At 44.3% G+C, this 21,642-nt stretch overlaps 1 protein-coding gene and 1 pseudogene across 2 annotated transcripts in view; one reads left to right on the forward strand and one right to left on the reverse strand.

Moving 5' to 3' along the window:
* Nucleotides 1-21,642, forward strand: part of VPS53 (VPS53 subunit of GARP complex) — a 160,850-nt gene that overhangs the window by 120,855 nt on the left and 18,353 nt on the right. For both annotated transcript variants that reach the window (XM_036268118.1, XM_036268119.1), the window contains 3 exons: nucleotides 711-789; nucleotides 17,448-17,596; nucleotides 21,510-21,579. In XM_036268118.1, the coding sequence (XP_036124011.1) occupies nucleotides 711-789; nucleotides 17,448-17,596; nucleotides 21,510-21,579 (298 nt within the window). The remainder of the gene's footprint in view (nucleotides 1-710; nucleotides 790-17,447; nucleotides 17,597-21,509; nucleotides 21,580-21,642) is intronic.
* LOC118633992 lies at nucleotides 916-2,848 on the reverse strand (annotated as a pseudogene).

Genomic DNA, 21,642 nt, shown 5'->3' on the forward strand with positions numbered 1-21,642 from the left:
GTGTGGGGCATGCAGGAGGCGGCCAGTCGATGTTCTCTCTCATTGATGTTTCTATCTCTCTCCCCCTCTCCCTTCCTCTCTCTCAAATCGACAAAGAAAAACAAAACACAAAAAACTGTCAGCAGCCAATTTTTAGTCGTGTGTGTGTGTGTGTGTGTGTGTGTGTTTGGGTTGGGAAGGTGTCTGTCCAAGAAGTTCAAACTGAAAAGCCTTCTTGAAGTTGCCCTTTCTCCGGTGTTTTTCAGCAGTATTTTTGTTGTTGTCATTAAATGAGATTAGGATAGGCTGAACTTTCTCATCCACCACTTTTTGAGGAAAAAATTAATGTTCTCTTCTTAAGTCATTTCTTCTCCTTTTCTCAACTTTTTTTTTTTTTCTAAGTTCTCATTTAAACATTTTGGCAACAGGTACATTTGGGGGTGAACATAAAGAGGGATTTTGGGTGTGACAAATAGGGAGGCGAGCTGTGGGATTTTGTGTCCTGAGTGGAGACAGACCTGCACCAGACCAGGACATGCAGCAAGAATAAAGGGGCAAATGCTCCTCATTGTCACTAGTTCCCTTTTGAAATGAAACTCGAGTTTTCTGAGTTCCTGATGAAATGATGAATCGAATTGTACACAGGTGCCTAAAACATTTGGAAGGGGCTATTGTCATTTAAAACGTCCTTTTCTGGAAAGTTCTGACCTACTGATATGTTTTATTCACAGTGTTATCTCTAACAGCATTCAGTTGTTGGTTCAAGACCTGGATGCTGCCTGTGACCCTGCCCTGACTGCCATGAGCAAGGTAAGGGTTAGGCAGTGTGGCTGCCCACACGTCCAGGAGTGCCCCCAGATGGCCTCTGCAGCCCTTGCCTGGGGCTTCTTCAGGCTCCTCAGAGCGTAGTGTCAGCCGGGAGGAGAAGGGAAGCGCTCAGCTTGTCTTATACCTTAGGGCCATCACCTGTCCTTTGAGAATAAGACAGGAAGCAGATGATCTTTAGGCTTAAAGATGTGAACTTCAGCCCTGGCCAGTTTGGCTCAGCGGTTGGAGCATCGGCCCCGTGGACTAGAGAGACCCGGGTTTGGTTTCAGCTAAGGGCATATACCTCGGTTGCAGTTTGTCCCCGGTGGGTCGTGTGGGTGGCAGCCAGTCTATGTGTCTCTCTCACATCCATGTTTCTCTCTCTCTTCCCCCCTCTCTCCCTGCCGCTCTATCTGAAGATAAATGCAAAAATGTCCTCGGGTGAGGATAAAAAAAAAAAATGTGAGCTTCGGTTAGCACCTGATCCCTGCTGATGAGAGTTTTCATGGTCTCACCAGACTGGGTGTTTCTGTTAGTAACATCTGTTCATCTTTGTTGTTGAGCCCATTCTTTCTGAGAGGGTTTTCCAGTTCTTTCTGAGCTGTGGTGCCAATGCAGGATTATTGGGTCAGGCTGTGGACCCTGGTGTTCTGTCATCATGAAGGCCCATCAGTCAGCCCGCAGCCCTCACATTCCCTCCTTTGGCACATACCACATACTGCTTTGTGTTGCTGTTTGGCTTTTGTTCACTTCTGTCTTTTCTTCCTAAAAGATCATGTAAATTCCTTAAATGCATAGGCTGTATAGAACATAGAAGACTTTAGTGTTTGTTGATTAATTGAGTTGGAAACAGGCAATTCTTCCTTGATTTCTAAGCCAAATAACATGAAGCTACCCACTCTAGAACCTTCTAGAGCAGGGGTCGCAAACTATAGCCTGTGGGCCAAATTAGGACCACTGCCTGTTTTTGTAAATAAAGTTTGTTGTTTTTTAATCTCAACTAGGATTATTTGTTTGTCACCATTAAGTCTGATTTTTAAATTCTTGGACTGGGGCTTATATCCATCAGATTGTTCAACCTCAGTACCTGCCTCATCCCCAGCAGGTTCTCCAGAACTGCAGCCTTCACCATGAAGCTCCATGAGTTGTCCCAATTCAAACCTGGGCTTCTTCCATATTTTGACTTTCCTAACAAAGACATCATGGAGCAGATAAATACATTGGCAAGCTTTGTCTGTGTCTTTTCCAGTGCTACCTGGAATCAGCTTATTGACCACGCCTTTCAAGTCATTTGTCTGCCCTTTTCTGGCCATGATTTCCATCATCTTATTCCATATTTGGTGGACCTGTTCATGCTGAGCATAAGAGGCCTTCCGAATCTAATTGTTGTGGTTTATAGTAAAACCAACACAGGATAGACGAAACAAGTAACCATCAGTAGTCTTGACATCAACATGAGTTTCAGTCATGGTCTGCCTTTTTATTTTTTAATCTTCACCCGAGGGTAGCTTTTATTGGTTTTAGAGAGAGAGGAAGGGAGAGAGAGAGAGAGAAGAGAGAAACATTCATATGAGAGAGAAACGTTGATCAACCAGTTGTCTCCCATACACCCCCTGAGATTGAACCTGCAACTGAGGTATGTGCCCTGTGGGGAATTGAACCTGTAGCCTTTTGGTGTACAGGATGATGCTCCAGCCAACTGAGCCACCTGGCCAGGGCTGGTCTGCCAGTTTTTGAACATGGAGCACATTTTGTCTCCATGGTAAGATCCATGCCGTAGAAATTAGTCAGGCAGATTTGGTCCTGAACATGCTTAGCTTAAATTCTCTAAATGCAAGTTCATCATTCTGCAGATCAGCTGGATTCACTTCAAAAACCCAACCCTTGAGACTAGTTGATGCGATTTTGGTTCCTTGAGTTCTCATGACTAATATTTTCCCAATATTTCATATATTAAACATAGCTGGTACTTTCTCATCATACCAATCTTTCTTAGAAAATGATCAACCACTTTCTTTTTGGCAAACTTTTTGCCACCTTTTGTAAGACGCTTCTCCTTGACGATCGCTGTGGTGCTGCTCAGAGAGCTGAAAGGTGTAAATAAAGTTTTATTGGAACATAGTCATACTCATCTATCTATACGGGGTGTGGCAAAAGTAGGTTTACAGTTGTAAGTATGTGAAATACAATTTATTCTTGTATTATTATTTATTATTGTATTATTTTCCATACGAACAACTGTAAACCTACTTTTGCCCCACCCTGCATATTATCTGTGGCTGCTTTGGGACTAAAGGGCAGGATTAAGTAATTGCAACTGAGGCCATATGGCCTGCAAAGCCTAAAATATTTACAATTTGGCCCTTTACAGAAACAGTTTTCCAATGCCTCTTTAGTCTTAGACTCTTGTAACATTCTTACAAATTCTGGAGAAAGAACTTCTTTGGGGTATACTGGCCAGAAGCAGGCAGACCACAGTGGAAAGAACACTGGCTTTGGAGTCGGACAGACCTAACTCTCGTTTTTTCCTTGGGGGTGTTGAGCAAATGACTTCACCTCTCTGGGCCCAAGTCACCTTCTCTGTGTGTGAAATAGGGGTCTTTGTGTCCCGAAGTTGGGAGGGTCGCGCACAGAGAGTGACCACCAGCCCAGTGCCGGTAGATGCTGCTCCTCCCCCTCTTGTCAGGAGTGACCATGTCCCCAGGTTTGTAAGCAGACATTTGGTCTGAATTGGGTTTTGTAGTAGATTGTAAATATTTAACAAAAATAGGATTAAAATCAAAGCTTAGGCTTCAGGGTTTTATGAAGCTAAGTGGGGAGTCCTGACGAGCTGATGTCACGACGTTTCTATTCAAAGGGCTAATCCTATTGCCTGTCAGACGGGGATGTGTATTTCCAGTATTCTCAGTGTTTACAAGCAGAAGGCTCTGGGCAGACAGATTGAGGCAGGCAAATCCCTTTTCTCAAAGGAACATGACTCTGAAGACCCAGTCTGTGGGCCCTGACCACCTCCTGGCTGCTAGTGAGCGGTCGGTCACTCTGTCCTGAATATGATCCATTCCAGCTGCCGTCGCTCCTGAACTGCCACACACTGTAGGTTGGAATGCAGCTGGTGAAAGAATTTTTGCATTTACCAAAGGAAGAACATTTTTTTTTCTTTTAGTAAAACAATGGTTGTAGGGGGATTTAACACTCCAGGTGTTGCTTATATGAACTGTCAGTTCATTAGGTGGATTTCCCTCAAGCTTCCCCATACCCCACCACTCATTTCTCCTCCAGACCCACACCAGCCAGTGTTAACAGAGACCATACCTCCCGAATCTTTTGTTTATATCATAGGAAAACCACAGGCTTGGGAACGAAGTGGCGAGGAGGCCATGAGTCTTTGTTTGAGTCTTCTGGAGTTTTAGCAAAATGAAATCTATGGGATGAAAATGACCAGATATAAACAAGCCAAGTGGTCACAGAGTGATTCTACATACACTCGTTTATTTGTGCCTGTGTCCTGTTTTGTGTCGTTTCTTCTAGGATTTTTTTAAACTTTTGTTTTGCTATCATGTTTCTTTCTGTTTCTGATTCCATCGTTTTTGTTGCTAGTTGAATGTTTAAATCAGACTCCACCCAGCACGGAGCTGGGAGTTGCAAGGCTGGGAAGGACATGGGCCTTCTCTCGGGGTTCTTCGATTCCAGAAGGAGTGGGGCGAGAGGTGTGTGAGATGAGAGGAATGCCCAGAGAACTGCAGTATAGCAGCATGAAAACTCAGCACCAGAATCAGTACCATCAGAACAAAATACACCCTCTTTAAAAGAGTGGAGAGTTTCTATCCAGATGGGGAGATGAGAAGGGCCTTTGTAAGGAAGTGGCATTTGAAATAGACCATAAAGGATGGTGAGCTTTGAACAAACTTGCGATTAGGAGAGCGTTCTGAACAGGGTGACAATATGAACAAAGGTTTGTAAAGTGTAGAAAGCTCAGACCTTTGTGGAAATTGCCATTCTCATGACACTTTGCAATTCCACAGGGTGCTCTGTACTTGCGCTCACGTAGTCGAGACTGGACACGGCTGCCCTCAAGGACTTTATATGCCGGTGGGGAGAAAACTTTGAATAACTGGTGCTGTAAATAAATGTATTTTATAAGCTCTGGCCAGATAGCTCCGTTGGTTAGAGCATCATCCCGAAGTGTCAAGGTTGCAGGTTTGATCTCTGGTCAAGGCACATACACAAAGCAACTAGTGAATGCATAAATCAGGGGAACAACAAATCAGTGTTTCTCTCTTGCTCTCTCAAAATCAATTTAAAAAATTTTAAAGACCCTGGCCAGTTTTGCTTAGCGGTTAGAGCGTCGGCCCATGGACCAAAGGGCCGCAGGTTCGATTCCCAGTCAAGGGCACATACCTTGGTTGCAGGTTTGATCCCTGGCCCTGGTAGGAGTCATGCGGGAGGCAACCAATTGATGTGTCTCTCTTACATTGATGTTTCTCTCTCTCTTTCTCTCTCTCTCCCTCCCTCCCTTCCTCTCTCTCTCTCTCTCATCTACTCTATCTAAAAAAGCAATGGAAAAATATCCTCAGGTGAGGATAAAAAAACATTTTTTTTTAAGTTTAAGAAAAATGTATTTTATAAATGGTGAGAAAAGGAGTGTTGGGCTTACCAAAGTGGAGTGGAGTTTTTGGATGATACTGAGTTTGACGAGATGGTTTGAACCAAAAAAGTTATGTCATCCTCCTGGAAGGAGACCTCATTCTCATTGAAGACACCCTGTGACCTCCTCCTTGGGCTTTCATCATTTGCCCCCACTACCTCGTTTGTTCTTGCCACGCCTGTGTAAAACCCATACTCCAGCCTCTGAGCCGCCTCCAGGTCCCTGAATGCATTGCTTTTTGTGGCTTCCATGCCTTTTCTCATTTTGTTCTTTCTGCCAAGAATTCTCTTCTCATGATGGTCTGCCCAGTGGGCACATCCTTTACGAAATGTCTGCCCCCTTTTTTAAATGAGATATAATTCACCCCTTTAAAGTGTATAATTCAGTATTCACGAAGCCATCCAACCACTACCACTATCTAATTCCAGAATATCTTTGCTACACCAGAAAGTAACCCTATTCCATTAGCAGTCACTCCCCACTTCCCTGACAATCACTAATCTACTTTCTGTCTCTGTGGATTTGCCTGTTCTGGGCATTTCACATAAATGGAGCCATACAATATGTGGTTTTTGTGACTGGCTTTCTTCACTTTCTAATTTTTTCAGTGTTCATTCATGGGGTAGCATATAGCAGTACCTCATTCCTTTTTATGGCTGAATAATATTTCATTGTATGGTTATATCACATTTGGTTTATCCATTCATCAGTCAGTGGACATTTGGGTATGTCCACATTTTAATCATTATGAATAATGCTATGAATATTCATGTATGAGTTTTTGTGTGAATATGTGTGTTCAGTTCTCTTACACATATACCTAAGAGTGGAAGTGCTGAGTCATGTGATAGTTCTGTGTTTAACATGTTGAGATATTGCTAAAGTAACTGCACCATTTTGCATTTCTACCAGCAGTGTGTGAGTATTCTCATTTTTCTATAGCCTCACCAACACTCTTTTTTTTCTTCTTCATTATAACCATTCCAGTGGGGGTGAAGTGTACTTCATTGTGGTTTGAATTTGTATTTGCCTGATGACTTAGATGTTGAGCATCTTTTCATGTATTTATTGGCCATTTGTATATCTTCTTTGAAGAAATGTCAATTCAATTCCTTTGTCCATTTTTTTTTTAAAACATGATCTGGGATACTTTTCTAATTCTGTTTTTTCTTCCAATGGAGGGGGTGGGAGAAGGTAAAGCACAGGGGAGGTGCCTCTTGCCAGTGCCAGGAGCCCAAGACCTGGGTGCCCGAGAGGCCAAGAAGGGAGGGGTGGCTGAGGGGGTGGGCAGGTGGCTGTAGGGTGCAGAGGGGCTCAAAGGGAGGCTTCTAGGACACACACCTTGCAGGCTGCACATTGCCTGCCATTTATGGCTTCCCTGGCTGATCCAGGACTGATACACAGCAGTGAAGTGGGGGTTGAGGGAACAGAGAGAGGGAGACAGAGACAGAGAGAGAAGGAAAGAAAGAGACTGAGAGACATGGAGACAGCGAGGAGGGGAGGGACAGAGACGGGACATAGAAGATGTGAGAGGGACTAAGAAGGAGGGAGAGAGAGAGAGAGATACTTCACCCATTTTAAATGGGTTGTTTTCTATTGTTGAGTTGTAAACGTTTTTTCTGTAATCTGAGACTAGATCACTTATTAGATATATGATTTGCAAAGGTTTTTTCCCCCCTGTGGCTTGATTTTTCACTTTCTTACTCATGTCATTTGAAGCACTAAAGTTTTTAATTTTGATGAAGTCCAGTTTATCTGTTTTTCTTTTGATGCTTGTGCTTTTGGTGTTATAGCTAATACATCATTGCCTAATCCAAAATTACAAATATTTTCTTCTAAGCATTGTATAGTTTTAACTCTTACATTTAGGCCTATCCATTTTGAGTTAATATTTGTATATGGCATGTGATAAGGATTTAAGCTCATTCTTTTGCATGTATACATCTAGCTGTCCCAGTACCATTTGTTGAAAAGACTTTTCTTTATTCTTTGGGTGGTCTTGACACTCCTGTCAAAATTCAGTTGACCATAGATATATAAGTTTATTTCTGGACAATCAGTTCTATCCCTTTGATCTGTATGTCTGTCCTTAGGCCAGGACCATACTGTTTTGGTTATTGTGGCTTCGTAGTAAGCTTTGAAATCAGGAAGTGTGAGTCCTCCACCTTTGTTCTTTTTTGGAATTGTTTTGGCTGGTTTGCATCTCTTGCAATGTCACCATCTTTTGTCTTATCAGAGTGTCTTTCTCCCTCAAGACACTACAGTACATAGACTACCTCCCTACTTTGTTACACAGTTGATTTTATATCTTTGTCTCTCCTGTTAAGCTTCGAGCAACTTGAAGCTTATTTAGTTTTGGGTCTACGTACATAGCATTGCACTTGCTTAACAGTAGTAGAGTAAATCCTCACTTAATGTTGCTACTTTAAGTGAAATGACATACAGCAAAACCAGTTTTACCATAAGCTAATTGATATAAACCAGAGTTAAGTTCCTACAACATTATAACACAATGACATTGAATGACATGACATGACTTGAGGACTTGCCATACTCCCTGAATTACTTTGACGGTGAGGAAGGCAGGAAGAAGAAAAAACTGAAGTTTATAGATACCCTTTGACCCAAGAATGGTGACAACGTGAAAGATGGATATGTGTGCTGAACAGATTTAGCTGTGTGGAGCTGGCAGATGTGGAGTAGGAGACCTGGGTGTGTTATAGGAAATGGCAGGATCGCGGACCCAGGGGTCGTTAGGTGCATGCAAGTGAGGGTGGTGTGACCTCCTCACTGGCCCCTAATGGCAGGGCTTCCTACTGCAATAAGTGGTGTCCTGGAGCTGACTGAAGAAAGGTCAGAATTCGGGAACACCCACATCCAGCTGCTAACTCCCCCAGGTGTAGGCAAGAGCCCCGCGGCTGGAAAAGGAGAGGAAAACACAGAGGGGCAAAGTTAGGTGAAAACACATGCACAAGCAGCCTTAGGCAGGCCGGGCCCATGTGGTGATAGTTGAGTGGTCACTCTGAACCTGTCCCTTTGAGGTTATTGTAGTGTTGTTGATAAGTTATGTTACCGTTACCACTTGGACCATTTTCCTCTCCCATACTCCCATATTTTCTTCGATGAGCTCTATGAGATTATAAGAAAGTAAGTCACTTGTCCACGATCTCTTAGCAAATATGTGGAAACTGAGGCAAAAGCAGCTTACATGATTGGCTTAAAAGTGGAAGAGCGATCAGTTAGCGTGTGCCCAGTACCCCTAGGTTCACATGAGTGTTCATGCAAGCATTTGCAAGCATCCTGTTAGATTTTTGATTTTTTTTTTAATCCTCAGAGCGGGAGGGAGGGAGGGGGAGAGAGAGAGAGAGAGAGAGACATTGACATGAGAGAGACACATCAGCTGGCCGCTACCCTCACGACCCCAACCTGGGCGGAAACAAACCGCAACCAAGGTACGTGCCCTTGGCCGGAATCGAACCAGGGACTCTTTGTTCCACAGGCTGACACTCTAACCACTGAGCCAAACTGGCCAGGGCCTGTTAGATATTTTTTTTTCTTTATTAATTTTAGAGAGAGAGGAAGGGAAAGGGAAAGAGAGATAGAAACATCAATGAGAGAAAACATGGATTGGCCGCCTCCTGCCTGCCCCCCGCTGAGGATTGGGCCCACAACTTGGGCATGTGCCCTGACCGGGAATCAAACAGGCGACATTTTGGTGCATGGGTCTACGCTCAACCTCTGAGCCACACCAGCTGGGTCATTCTGTTAGATATTTGTCTTCAGCTTCTCTTGATCTGACACCATGACTTTCCTGCAGGCGAGAAACGGTTGAGCAGCCAACCCAAATATTCCAGTCTGCTTTGTATATTTCTCCCTGAAAACTAATGAATTGCTATTCTGGTGTGTTTATTTGTTTATTTTCTTTTTCATAGTATACCCAAAGTCATAAAGCTTCATAACAGTGAAGCAAGGAATAAAACCAAGTCTCCTGGTTCTTGAAAAGGGGAATTGTTTGAAGTGTTCCGATGGAAATATGAAGGGTTCTGTTTTTTAAATGTAAATTCTGTAAATCCTTGGGAATTAGTGTGACTGATTGTGGCCTTACAGGTAGGTTTTGTTTTGTTTTGTTTTGTTTAAATTTTATGGCTTCCTTTAAAGGGACCGTGGTCCCCTGGTTCCTTCCTCACTATGGCCTTTTCCCTAAGGCTACGCACATCACTAAGTTGAAAGAATCTAGTCTCTAAAATAAAACACACTTAGCTTTTTGCTCATTAATGGTAGTTTTAGAAAGAAAAAAAAAAAAAAAAAAAACAGAAGAAACTGAACAAATTAAATTTCCTTACAGTCTGGCATGTAATTTCTATTAGGTTTCAAGATTGTGAACATGTACTAATTTAGGAGGCTGTGTTACTATCCCCCAAAGACATTTTGAAATAGCTAGAACAGTCCTCAAATCTGTTCTCTTTTTCCTCAGTCGTTAAAATGCAGATCTATTTCAGGAGACAAACAGAACCGCATAGTTAAGAAATCCTCCAGCTCACTTTCTACCTACAATCAAAGCATACCTTTCTTTTTTCATAAAAGATTTTTTTTTCATTATTTGACCAAAGCAAATCACCTTCATTATAGAAAATACAGATTTTTTAAAAAGAAGAAAATTTGAATCACCCATAATTTCAGTGAGTGGATCTATTTCAATCTTTCTATGAATATATATTATTAAATAAGTTCATACTTTAAATACTGCTTTATGACCTGTTTATCTCATTTAGCAGGTCTTAATAGTTTTCGGTGTCATTTAATATAGAACTGCAATATTATTGCATAGTATTCCATAGTACAGAGTATTTATTGTTAAAATTGTAACAATATTTAACATTTACTATGGAATTAATACATGCCAGGCACTATGTTAAGAACATTTCATGCATTATCTTTCAGTAACTATATAATTTTAGATATTATCATTATCCCAATTTTAAAAAAATATTTTTCTTTATTTATTTGATAGAGAGAAGAAGGGAGAGGGCGAGATAGAAACATTGATGAGAGAGAACATTAATTGGCCATCCCCCACACCGCCCCCCATGGGGATCGGGTGGGCATGTGCTCTGATCAGGAATCGAACAGGTGGCCTATTGGTGCATGGGTCGACACTCAGTTGCTGAGCCACACCGGCTGGGCCATTATCCCAGTAGTTTTTTGTTTTTGTTTTTTTTATCCTCACCCGAGGATATTTTTCCATTTTTTGTACAGATAGAGTGGGAGGGAGAGAGAGGAAGGGAGAGAGAGAGAAACATCGACGTGAAGGGACACATTGAGTGGCTGCCACCCGCACGACCAATCAGGGCCGGGGACAAACTGCAACCGAGGTACGCGCCCTTAGCGGGAACCGAACCCGGGTCTCTCCAGACCGCAGGCCGACGCTCTAACCGCTGAGCCAAACTGGCCAGGGCTATCCCAGTTTTATAGCTGAGAAAACCAAGGCTCTGAGAGGTTAGGTATCTTGCCCAAGACACAATTAGCAGATTGCACAGATAATGTTAGAGCTCATGACTGAAGGACTTCAGATTTCCTCATTTTTTTTTTTTTTGTTTTTTTTGTTTTTTTTGTTTTTTAATCCTCAACCGAGGACATTTTTCCATTTTTTGTTCAGATAGAGCAGGAGGGAGAGAGAGGAAGAGAGAGAGAGAGAAACATCGATGTGAAGGGACACATCGAGTGGCTGCCACCCGCATGACCAACCAGGGCCGGGGACAAACTGCAACCGAGGTACGCGCCCTTAGCGGGAACCGAACCCGGGTCTCTCCAGACCGCAGGCCGACGCTCCAACCGCTGAGCCAAACCGGCCAGGGCCAGATTTCCTCATTTTAAGTACTGTAGTCTACACCTTCCCTTAAAATGTATGTAATTAATTCAATTTTGATAGGTTTTTAGGTTATTTCTAATTTTTCACATTTATGAACAGTCTGGAGATGGACAATCTTGTGTGTGTGTGTGTGTGTGTGTGTGTGTGTGTATTTTCTAAACATTCATAATTATTAACTTCAGATGAATTGTCTTAAAGGGAATTACAGTGATACCTCGGTTCTCGAACGCCTCGGTTTTCGACCAAATCGGTATTCGACCAGGAGATTCGAGAAACTTTTGTCTCGGAATCCGAACAAATATTTGGAACTCGAACTTCCGAGATGAGCCGAGTTGAGCCGAATGGCGTTCATTCGGCCCAGCGCGCCTTGCTTGCGTCATCAGTGTGAGTGCAGAGAGAGAGTCACGCTTTGTGGAGTCACGCTTTCCTATTGGGTTTCATTGCTTCGGTTCTCGAACAATTCGGTTCTCGACCGTCCTCCTGGAACGAATTATGTTCGAGAACCGAGGTATCACTGTACAGAGATCAAAGTTATAGCCCAGCTGGTGTGGCTCAGTGGACTGTGCATCGTCCCATGGACTGAGAGGTCCTGGTTCAATTCCTGGTCAGGGCACATGCCTGGGTTGCGGGCTCATCCCCAGTGGGGGGCTTCTAGGAGGCAGCTGATTGATGTTTCTCTCTCACATGAATGTTTCTATCTCTCTCTCCCTTCCTCTTTCTCTAAAAAAATTAATAAAAAAATAAAAGCTTTTGCCCTGGCTGGTTTGGCTCAGCGGTTAGAGCGTCGGCCTGCGGTCCAGAGAGACCCAGGTTCGGTTCCCGCTAAGGGCATGTGCCTCGGTTGCAGTTTGTCCCCGGCCCTGGTTGGTCGTGTGGGTGGCAGCCACTTGATGTGTCCCTTTCACATTGATGTTTCTCTCTCTCTCTTTTCCTCTCTCTCCCTCCCACTCTATCTGAACAAAAAATGGAAAAATGTCCTCGGGTGAGGATAAATAAATAAATAAAAGTTTTGTAAAATACTAAGACTTTTTATAGGTGTTTTCAAATTACTGTTAAGAAAGATTGTACAAATTTACCTTTCCAATGGCCCAGCAGTGAGTGGAAAAAAGAAATAGATATATTTATTGAAAGCTTTTGTTACTCCACTTCCTATGCTGGGTCTTGGTTTTCCCCTGGGAGCTTGACCACATTGGTGAGAGTCTTTTCTTCCTCACCTTCTGCACCACCATCACCACTTTCACATCATCTACACGTGTACAAGCTCGTGCTACACGTAGATTTTGCTTGCTCCAGGTCCTTCTCATAGCAAGTTCATTTAGGGTGGTAACACTTCTGTTGGAAAACAACATGGTAAAATGGAAAGGACATGAGCATTGGACTTAGATAAACCAATTTCTAGGTCTCAGTTCTGCTAACTTTTCAGTTATGCTTAATTAAGCAAGTCATATTTTGTCCTCCAGCCTGTCTTATCATCTATGCAGCAGGAGTAATACTTCCTTTCTGCATTATTATAAGCAGTAAGTTTGTGCGAAAATGTCTATCATGATGCTTGGTATATAGTAGGTACTCGAAAAAGGTTCCTTCTCCCTTTTTATTCCCACACCGTGCTTGGTCCACTGCTCTACAGGCAGAGGATACCTGTAAATATAGCAAATGCTTGTTGTATGCATAGAGTGACCCAGACAAGCACTAAAGTGCGTGCGTGTGTGTGTGTGTGTGTGTGTGTGTGTGTGAGCCTGAGCAAAGGCAGTTGCTCGGGGCCAGTGTCCCAGCACTCTAAACTATATCACTAGATTCCAGTTGCCTGAAATGTTTGCAGAATCCAAATATCTCAGTCTGTGCTTTGTACATCTCTAGTCCCATGATCAAAATGAATAGGTGAGAATTTGAATTTTCAGTTGAGGAAAATTTGTTTCTCAGATTTCTTTCCAAGCTTCATAGAGCCATACAGAAAATAAAGTTTCATAGTCAGCTAGCTGGGGAGCTTTGTTTTCTAATGAGTGGATTGGTCAGAATTCTCTGCTACAGTGAGCGGGCTCTGTATAGGAAGTGATTATCTCCCCAACCGTCCCTGTGAAGTGTCAACATCAGCCACACATCCTTCCTCCGGCAGCAGAAACCATGGGCAGTGGAGATGTCCTGGGTCCCACAGTCTCTCCCTGTGGCTATGGGCGGTGTCCTGGAGGCTCTAGCATTGTTACCTTGATCATCTCTTTGCTTGTGTTTCTACCAACCCTATCTCTCAGTTACTACTTCTTTGCAAACTGTTTTCCTCGTGGTTTATATACTACCAGTGGTATTCCACCCCACCCCCTGAACAAAAAAGCACCAAAGGAGACGCTTTAAGTAAGGAGGGGTAAATTTTAAATGTCAGATGCCACATTTACCTGGAAAACTTGGAGTCTTATTTCTACAGATGGCTTTTCATGGTGATTGTTCTTCCAATGCAAGCTGTTCTTCTTTCTGGTTTTGAAAGAGTGCTGTGCTTGACCACTGTATATTTCATCCGTTTCTCCTTCAGAAACCGCTTGCCTTGAAGTAAATGCTTTCATTCTTTTTTTTGTAACTGTTTTTTAGGCAGTGTCTAGGAAGCAGCCTGGTGTGGTACTTGGGCTTTAGACAGATCTAGGTTGTCTCTACCATTTACCAGCTGTGTAACTTTGGGCAAGTCACCTCTTTGAGCTTTTTGAGTTTCTTCATTTGCAAAATCGTAAGGAGAACTATATGAGATCATGTATGAATAGTAACTGAGGCGATGTGTGCAAAGTGCCAGGCAAAGTGACCTGCACATAGTAGGTCCTAATGCAGGTGTCTTGGGACATTCAAGTTACAACCCAAAACCTAAGTCTTCCAGGATGGATGATGGCAAGCATTAGCTATCTGAGGCAGTGACTAGACAGAATCACTGTTAACTATGTCTTGCAATTTAAAAATAAAATAGGAGTCCTGGCTGGTTTTCCTTAGTGGTTAGAGCATTGGCCTGTAGACCAAAGGGTCACGGGTTCAATTCCAGTCAAGGGCACATTTCTCGGTTGCGGTTCATCCCCGGCCCTGGTCAGGGTTATGCGGGAAGCAACCAGTCGATGTGTCTCTCTCACATCAATGTGTGTCTCTGTCTCTGTCTCTCTCTCTCTCTCTCTCTCTCTCTTCTCCCCCTCCTTCTCTATTTGAAGATAAATGGAAAAATATCCTCGGGTGAGGATTTTTTTTAAAAAATAGTAAATGTGATGTTAACTTTCTTTGTTCTCCAGTACTTTAAGTTGTTTCAGTACTTCATTAAGCTGACTTAAACTTAAAATCATGAATCTGCTTGACTTTTGCTTAATACTTCTGTTAACTTGACCAGTGGTGAGCATCATAATTGGCTAAAGTATTAAAGCAAATTAGATCTCTTCACATATGTTCTAAATGCGGGCACTGACCTGGCCATTGGTAATCAACAGACATTAGGTCACCCTAGCCTGTATGGTTCAGTTGACTGAGTGTGTCCCATGCACTGAAAGGTCGCAGATTCTAGCCCTGGTCAGGGCAGGGTTCGATTCCCAGTCAAAGCACCTACCCAGGTTTCTGGTTTGATCCCTGGTCAGGGTGCATATGGGAGGCAACGGGTTGATGTTTCTTTCTCACATCAATGTTTCTCTCTCTCTCTCTCCCCCTCTAAATTCAATAAAAACATACTTAAAAAAAAATTTTTTTAGCCCTGGCCGGTTTGACTCAGCAGTTAGAGTGTTGGCCCGCAGACCAATGAGTCACGGGTTCAATTGTAGACAAGGGCACGGGCCTCGGTTGCGGTTCATTCCCAGCCCTGGTCGGGGTCGAGCGGGAGGCAACAAGTCGATGGGTTCCTGTCACATCAGTGTTTCTCTCTCCCTTTTTCTCTTTCTTTCCCTCCCAGTCGATCTGAAGATAAATAGAAAAATATCCTCGGGTGAGAATTTTTTTTTTTTTAATTTTTTAAAAAGAAGTTAGCTCTAGCTCACCAGCAGGAACTTGAAGTCCCACAGCCCACATCCCCTGCCCTGTCTTACTTCAGAATTGCCTTTAACCAATGACAGGGCATGTTGCCACCTCCCTTTGTGGTCTTCTATTAATGGAGGGCTGGCATGTTTAGACAATTGTTTATTCACTTTCTGAGATGTTGAAATATAAAATTCGGCCAGCTTGGAAAACAGTAGTCATTACTCTGGAAGCACTTTGTGTTGATTAGAGGGTTGGGGTCAGTCTCCTTCCCCGGCTTAGTGTTTACCCGGAGCTTCTGCTCCAGGTGTTGCTGCGGAGCTGGGGAAAGCAAGACGGAGCGGAGACGCTGACAGCGCCTGCCCGTTCTGGCCTCACCCCGCGAGCTCATCGGAAGTCACCCAGGATACTCCCTGCATGGATGGGTCGAATCTCTAGCATAAGACAGAAAAGGAAGTCTCTTGAATGAGATGAAAGAGAATGAGGAAAATATTACACATAACCAAAGCATTAGAATATAAAGTCAGTTCATACCAGACCTCTCCACTCTTTCTCCAGTGTTTGTTTCTGTTTTTCCCCAGTAAAAAAAAGTAGAGACCTTTTATGTCTGGAGCCTCGTTGTGACACTGCACACAAGACTTAAAGTCTCTGGGCCTTGGTTTTCTTATCTGTGAAATGAAGGTGGAGGTTCCTTCCTGCTTTTTTAGGGTTCTGTGCTTATACATACCTGAAGCTTTTAGAATATAAACATCTGCTGATTTAAAGAAACATTAGGACAAGGCATAAAGTCACTTGAGCTTCCCAGGAGCTGGGGAATCGTCCATGTACAATATGATTCCTTTAAACAAGTTCTCTCAGTATTGAATTTTTTCTCTCCCCAAGAGCTCTATAAAAATAGTGTTCTCTTGCCAGAGACATCAAGGCCTCAGAACTACTGCCCTCCTTCTATGAACATATTATATGGTTTGTGTTTGGCTTTGGATCTTTTTCGCAGACAGCCCAGCTCCATTCTGTGAGGCTGACTCAGCAGAGTTCCTCCAGCACATTCCCACTCTCTTCGGGATTCGAGTGCCCACCCTGCCCAGCTTCCAGGAAGGCCGAGAGCTGGGCTGCTGCTGCCCTCTTCTCCTGTACCTACCCGAGGGGGAAGAGGCGCTACAGCACCCCTTCTTCTCCATGTCTGTCCGAGGCCTGGTCAAGGACCACCTCAGTGCTCTCTCGGTGATGCTCATCTCTTCCACCGCCGCCATCCACACAGTCCCTGTGCCTCATCCTTGCCCTGTTCCCCTGTTGCTGCCTTACCCTCTGATCTGCCCCTCGGGTTTGCCAGAGAGCCTCTCTCCTTTCCCTTGATTGAAATCCCAACATAATCCCAAAGGTTTTATAAGTGAGAATCTAATGTTTTATTATGGAAAATTTCAATAATGTACAAAAGTAGGGCAAACATAATGAACCTCATGTGCCCATCACCAAGCTTCACTAACCTTGTTGTATTCATTCCCTTCAACCCCAGATTATTTGGAAGCAGGTCTCACACCACATATTATTTCCAGTTTCCTTTTTTAAAAAGCTCCTCCCTCCCTGTCCGGTGGTTCAGTTGGTTGGAGCATTGTCCTGTGTACTGAAAGGTTGCAGGTTCAATCTCCGGTCGAGGCACGTATGGGAGGCAACTGATCAGTGTTTCTCTCTCACATTGGTGTTTCTTTCTCTCTCTAAAAAATAAAATAAAATAAAACCTCCTCAATTTACGTGAAATAAAGGCACACGTTAGCTCTCGTCCAGGTTTCATTTATTGTAGCCCCGCTACCTGTCTGGTCGCGCAGGCTGCCGTTCTGCTCTCCCACAGTCCCTGTCTGGCGCACCAGCGGACAGAAGAACAGGCTCCCCGTGAGGTGTCTGTAGAAGACGGCCACGTGGAAGGGAAGGGAGGGCTGTTTCAAGCATGAGGGGGGCAGGGAAGGAAAAGATGCCTGAGTCATGCCTCACTGTCAAAGATGAGGTGAGCGCACTTGTTTTGATTCACAGTCAGCCACTGCCAACCGGGTAAGACACATTCTCCGAAACAAAATGGCAACTGTGGTAGCAAGCTGTGGCCTACTTTCCACTCCCCTTGCCCCTTCCCTGGTAACAGGTAAGGCTGTCCTCCTGTGGGGCTTCTAAAGGCGTGTCCTGTCCTGTCTCCATTTGCAGATGCAGTGGCAGAATGTGGAGCACGTTGGTGACCAGAGCCCCTATGTCACCTCTGTCATTCTTCACATTAAGCAGAACGTCCCCATCATCCGTGACAACCTGGCTTCGACACGGAAATACTTCACTCAGTTCTGCATTAAATTTGCAAAGTAAGTCCTGGAACAGTCTTTCACTGGGTTACTTTGAGGCCACACCTACCAGTGGCACGCCCACCGTCCAGGGGTCTCCACCAGCCAGTGAGGGCTCATTCTCGTCGGCGGGCAAACTAACTGTTTTGTACCCAGAAGAAGCCTAATAATAAAACTAAATCCACCTAAGTCATCGGTAGCAGTAACAGCAACGTAATCATCAACCACGTCAAGACAAACAGAAACGTGAGGAGGGGATCCTGATATTTTGAATCATGTGGACAGAGCTGTGTCCCTGCTCCCCCCCTTTTGAATAATTAAAATTCTGTTTCAGTGATTTCATATATACATTTTGTCTCACCAGTGAGATTATGAGCTTTTGAAGGGTAGGAACCGTCAGTTCTGTTTCTTTGAGCCTTCTCTTCCTCCTTCCCCATAGTAGCTGTAGCTGTGGCTGCCAGAATTGATCCCCTGGGATGTCCTTGAGTCCAGAAAAGGTACTAGAAGTCAGGAAGGGCGAGTCAGGGGGCTCCGTTGCCAGGGTGGAGGGAGTGAGCACTGAGCTGCGTGTCTTCCTGCCACATCCTTTTGTGTGGCTCTTCCTGGCTTGATGTGTTGAAGCAGGGAAATAGTTGGGCCCTTTGCCAGCCAGTCAGTGTCTGGCTGCAGCACTGCTTCCCCCTCCCCCCCCCCCCCCCCCCCCCCCACCAGACAGTGTAGAGGGTCAGTGCCTCCTCTGACCAGTTATCAAGCAAGCACTTTGGCAAACACCTCGGCAAAGGGCTTCAGGAAGGTCAGCCCAGTCCCAGCTACTGTATTTGGGTTGTTCTCCTCCAAGTCCCGAAGGGTAATTTAGAACTCCAACTTTCTGTCCTCCCCAAATATCTCCCTGTTTGTATTCAATTAAGGCTTTTCTTCTGCCTCACAAATAAATCCCTGAGGAACCACAATTATGGAGTGGCTTGTGGCGTCAGCTTCGGTTTCCACTTTGTCAAGAAGAGATCGAGTGGCCTCTCCAGGGAGGCGTTAATGTCTGCAGTATGGCAGATGAACCAGGATTGACATTCCCTTCGCTCTCAGTGTGCTCATTAGTGTGTGTTGAAAGCATTGCTGATAAATCACATGGTGACACTCCCCATAGAACTGGTAGAAACAGTATCTCTGTAAAAGTTTACTGTGGCCAAAAATCTCCAGTGTGGTCACACATTAGCGTGACTTTACTTGGCTAGTCCCAGCACCAGCCTCACTTCTCTCAGAGTCCTTTCATTTTATTTTATTTATTTATGTTTTTCTTCACTGATTTTAGAGAGAGAAGAAGGGGGAGAGAGAGAGAGAAACATCGATAAGAGAGAACATTGATTGGCTGCCTCCTGCATGCCCCTCACTGGGGATCGGGCCCACAACCTGGGCATCTGCCCTGATCAGCAATCAAACCAGTGACCTCTTGGTGCAACGGTCGACCCTCAACCACTGAGCCATACGAGCTGGGCAAGCCTTTTCATTTTATTATGAAGCCCATATTGGGTGAGCTGGGAACAGGATGCCCATCTCTCTCATCCTTCTAGAATCCCAGTGGAAGACTAGAAACCTCAGAGATGGGAGTTTCCCCAGCCAAGAGCAATAGCCACCACCATCCCAAGGGGATGGAGAAGAGCTTAACAGTTACCCACCACGTTATTAGGACTTCAAAAAGTGGTAGCTGCACCCTGGCTGGTTTGGCTCAGCTGTAGAGCGTCAGCCCATGGACCAATGAGTCGCGGATTCCATTCCAGCCAAGGGCATGTACCTAGGTTGCGATTTGTCCCTAGCCCTGGTTGGGGTCATGCAGGAGGCAACCAGTCGGTGTGTGTGTGTCTCTCTCTCTTCCTTTCTCTCCCTCTCTCCCACTCTATCTGAAGATAAATAGAAAAATATCTTTGAGTGAGGATTTTAAAAAAAAAGTGGTAGCTGCTGTCATTTTTATTACTATTTATTATTTATTCAACAGGCATTAACTTGAGTACCTGCTGTGTCTCAGACACAGAATTAAATGCTTTGACTTAATAACCATCATCCTAATTCTCATTTGCCTTACGGTAAAGTGGAGGGTAACAGACATGTAAGCAAATAAGTGTGATAAAGTAGGTTAGATGTTAGACTAGGGGTCTGTGGACTCTATGTAGAATATGGTAGAAAGAATATGGTGACTACAAAGGCTTTATAGGTGAGATGTCCTTGACTGACCCACAAGGCCGCGGGGAAGAGCATTCCAGACAGGGAGCCGTGTACACAAAGGCACAGAGGCATACAGTAGCCTGCAGAACTGTGGGATCTGCGAGTAGCTCACCTGGTTGAAGCATAGGGTGCCAGGGCTTACTTAGCATGATGAGGCTGGGACAGAATCAAGACAAGCCCCGTCTGGGGGTAGCTCAGTTGGTTAGAGCATCATTCTGATACACCAAGGTTTCAGGATTCAATCCTCGGTCAAGGCACATACAAAAAGCAACCAGTCAATTCATAAGTGGAACAACAAATCAGTGTTTCTCTCTCTCTCTCTCTCTTCCTCTAAAAAATCAATTAAAATTTTTTTAAAAAGACAACCGAGGAAGGCCTTGTCTGCAGCCTTATAAGAGTTTTAATCAGGGGAAGGTCTTGATCATATTTGCATTTGAAATAAATCCCTTTGGTGGCAGATGGACTCGAAAGGATGAGGCTGAAGGCTGGGAGACTAGTTAGGAAACAGTGGAAAGAGCTCAAGTGAGAAAGGGCAGTAGCAGTGGGAATGGTCGCGGGGTGGATGTGGGGGTTCAGGGGAAGAGCTGGTAGCTGATTGGATATAGGGGTTGAGGGGGAGGGAGCTGTCTAGGATAACTCAGTTTCTGACTTCAGTGACTGGGTGGATGCGATCCAGTCTGCCGGCCTACAGATCCTGCTTTATTGCCACTGTGCCTCCTCTGGTCATGGGCCCTTAAGACACTTCAGGTCTGTCACTCTGGACCTGGCCTTGATTGTAGGCATTTCTAGTTCCCATACTTTCTCTTCTGCACCAGGACAACCCAGCTTTCCCTATTCAATCCTCTGCAGTTTTTTCTAAAACGCCCCTGACTTATTAAAATGTCATTGTCCCTTTCCCCAAACAAGCATCATCATCGGTTCAACCAGTGAATGCATAAGTGGAACCCAAGTTGCCCTGCAGTCCCCAGTAAATTGGGGAAGATCAGATATTTCATTCTTGATCTGACAGTTACTCCCTTAACAATTATTTCCCATTTTTGCCTTTAAGGTCCCATAACGACCTCATGTATGTTTCACTCTCATACCTGTTAAGGTGATTTTAGCTACCAGTGATAGAAGCCCTGATTCAAAATGACTTATACAGAAGGTGAGCTTTTTATTTCATCTAACTGGAAGCCCAGAGTAGGGGCAAATGCAAGGATGGTTGATTCAGGGATTCAGCCATGTCATTAAGGACCCAAGTTCTTTATCCTACTCACTGCCTTAGGGCTGGCTTCATCCTCAGAATGGTGGAGAGACGGCTGCTTTTATAACCAAATACAAGAATACCTAAAGAAGAAGAGATAGTCTGGCCACAACCATGCAATAAAATCCTTCCCTCCAATCTGATTGGGCCAGCTTAGATCATGTTCCCATCTCAGAACCAACAACCGTTACCAAGGGAATGCCACACTCTGACTGGCTGAGGCTACTTAGACTTCCGCTCTGTAGTTCAGGCGGGATCAACTTTTCCCTGGCATCCCAAGGCCACGTGTACCTAAATAAAACCAGGGCTTTGGCAATGGAAAAAAGGCAATGGATGCTGGGAGGCCACAGAAGTGTCTACTTTGTTTCTTAGTTTCCTGCTGGAAAGAAGCAGGGCCTTAAAATTTTTTTTCTACAGTTCTTAACAGACAGAAGACTGAAAAAGCTTAATTTGTCGTTTTGTTTTTATCCACAGCTCCTTCATTCCCAAGTTCATCACCCACCTCTTCAAGTGCAAGCCAATTAGCATGGTGGGAGCAGAACAGGTGAGATGAAATCGGTATAGGGTCTCTATGGCTTTGGTCGTAGATCAAACGCGTATCTTTCTA

Source organism: Molossus molossus, unplaced genomic scaffold (assembly GCF_014108415.1).
Source record: "Molossus molossus isolate mMolMol1 unplaced genomic scaffold, mMolMol1.p scaffold_m16_p_19, whole genome shotgun sequence".
In the NCBI taxonomy this organism is placed as follows: domain Eukaryota; kingdom Metazoa; phylum Chordata; class Mammalia; order Chiroptera; family Molossidae; genus Molossus; species Molossus molossus.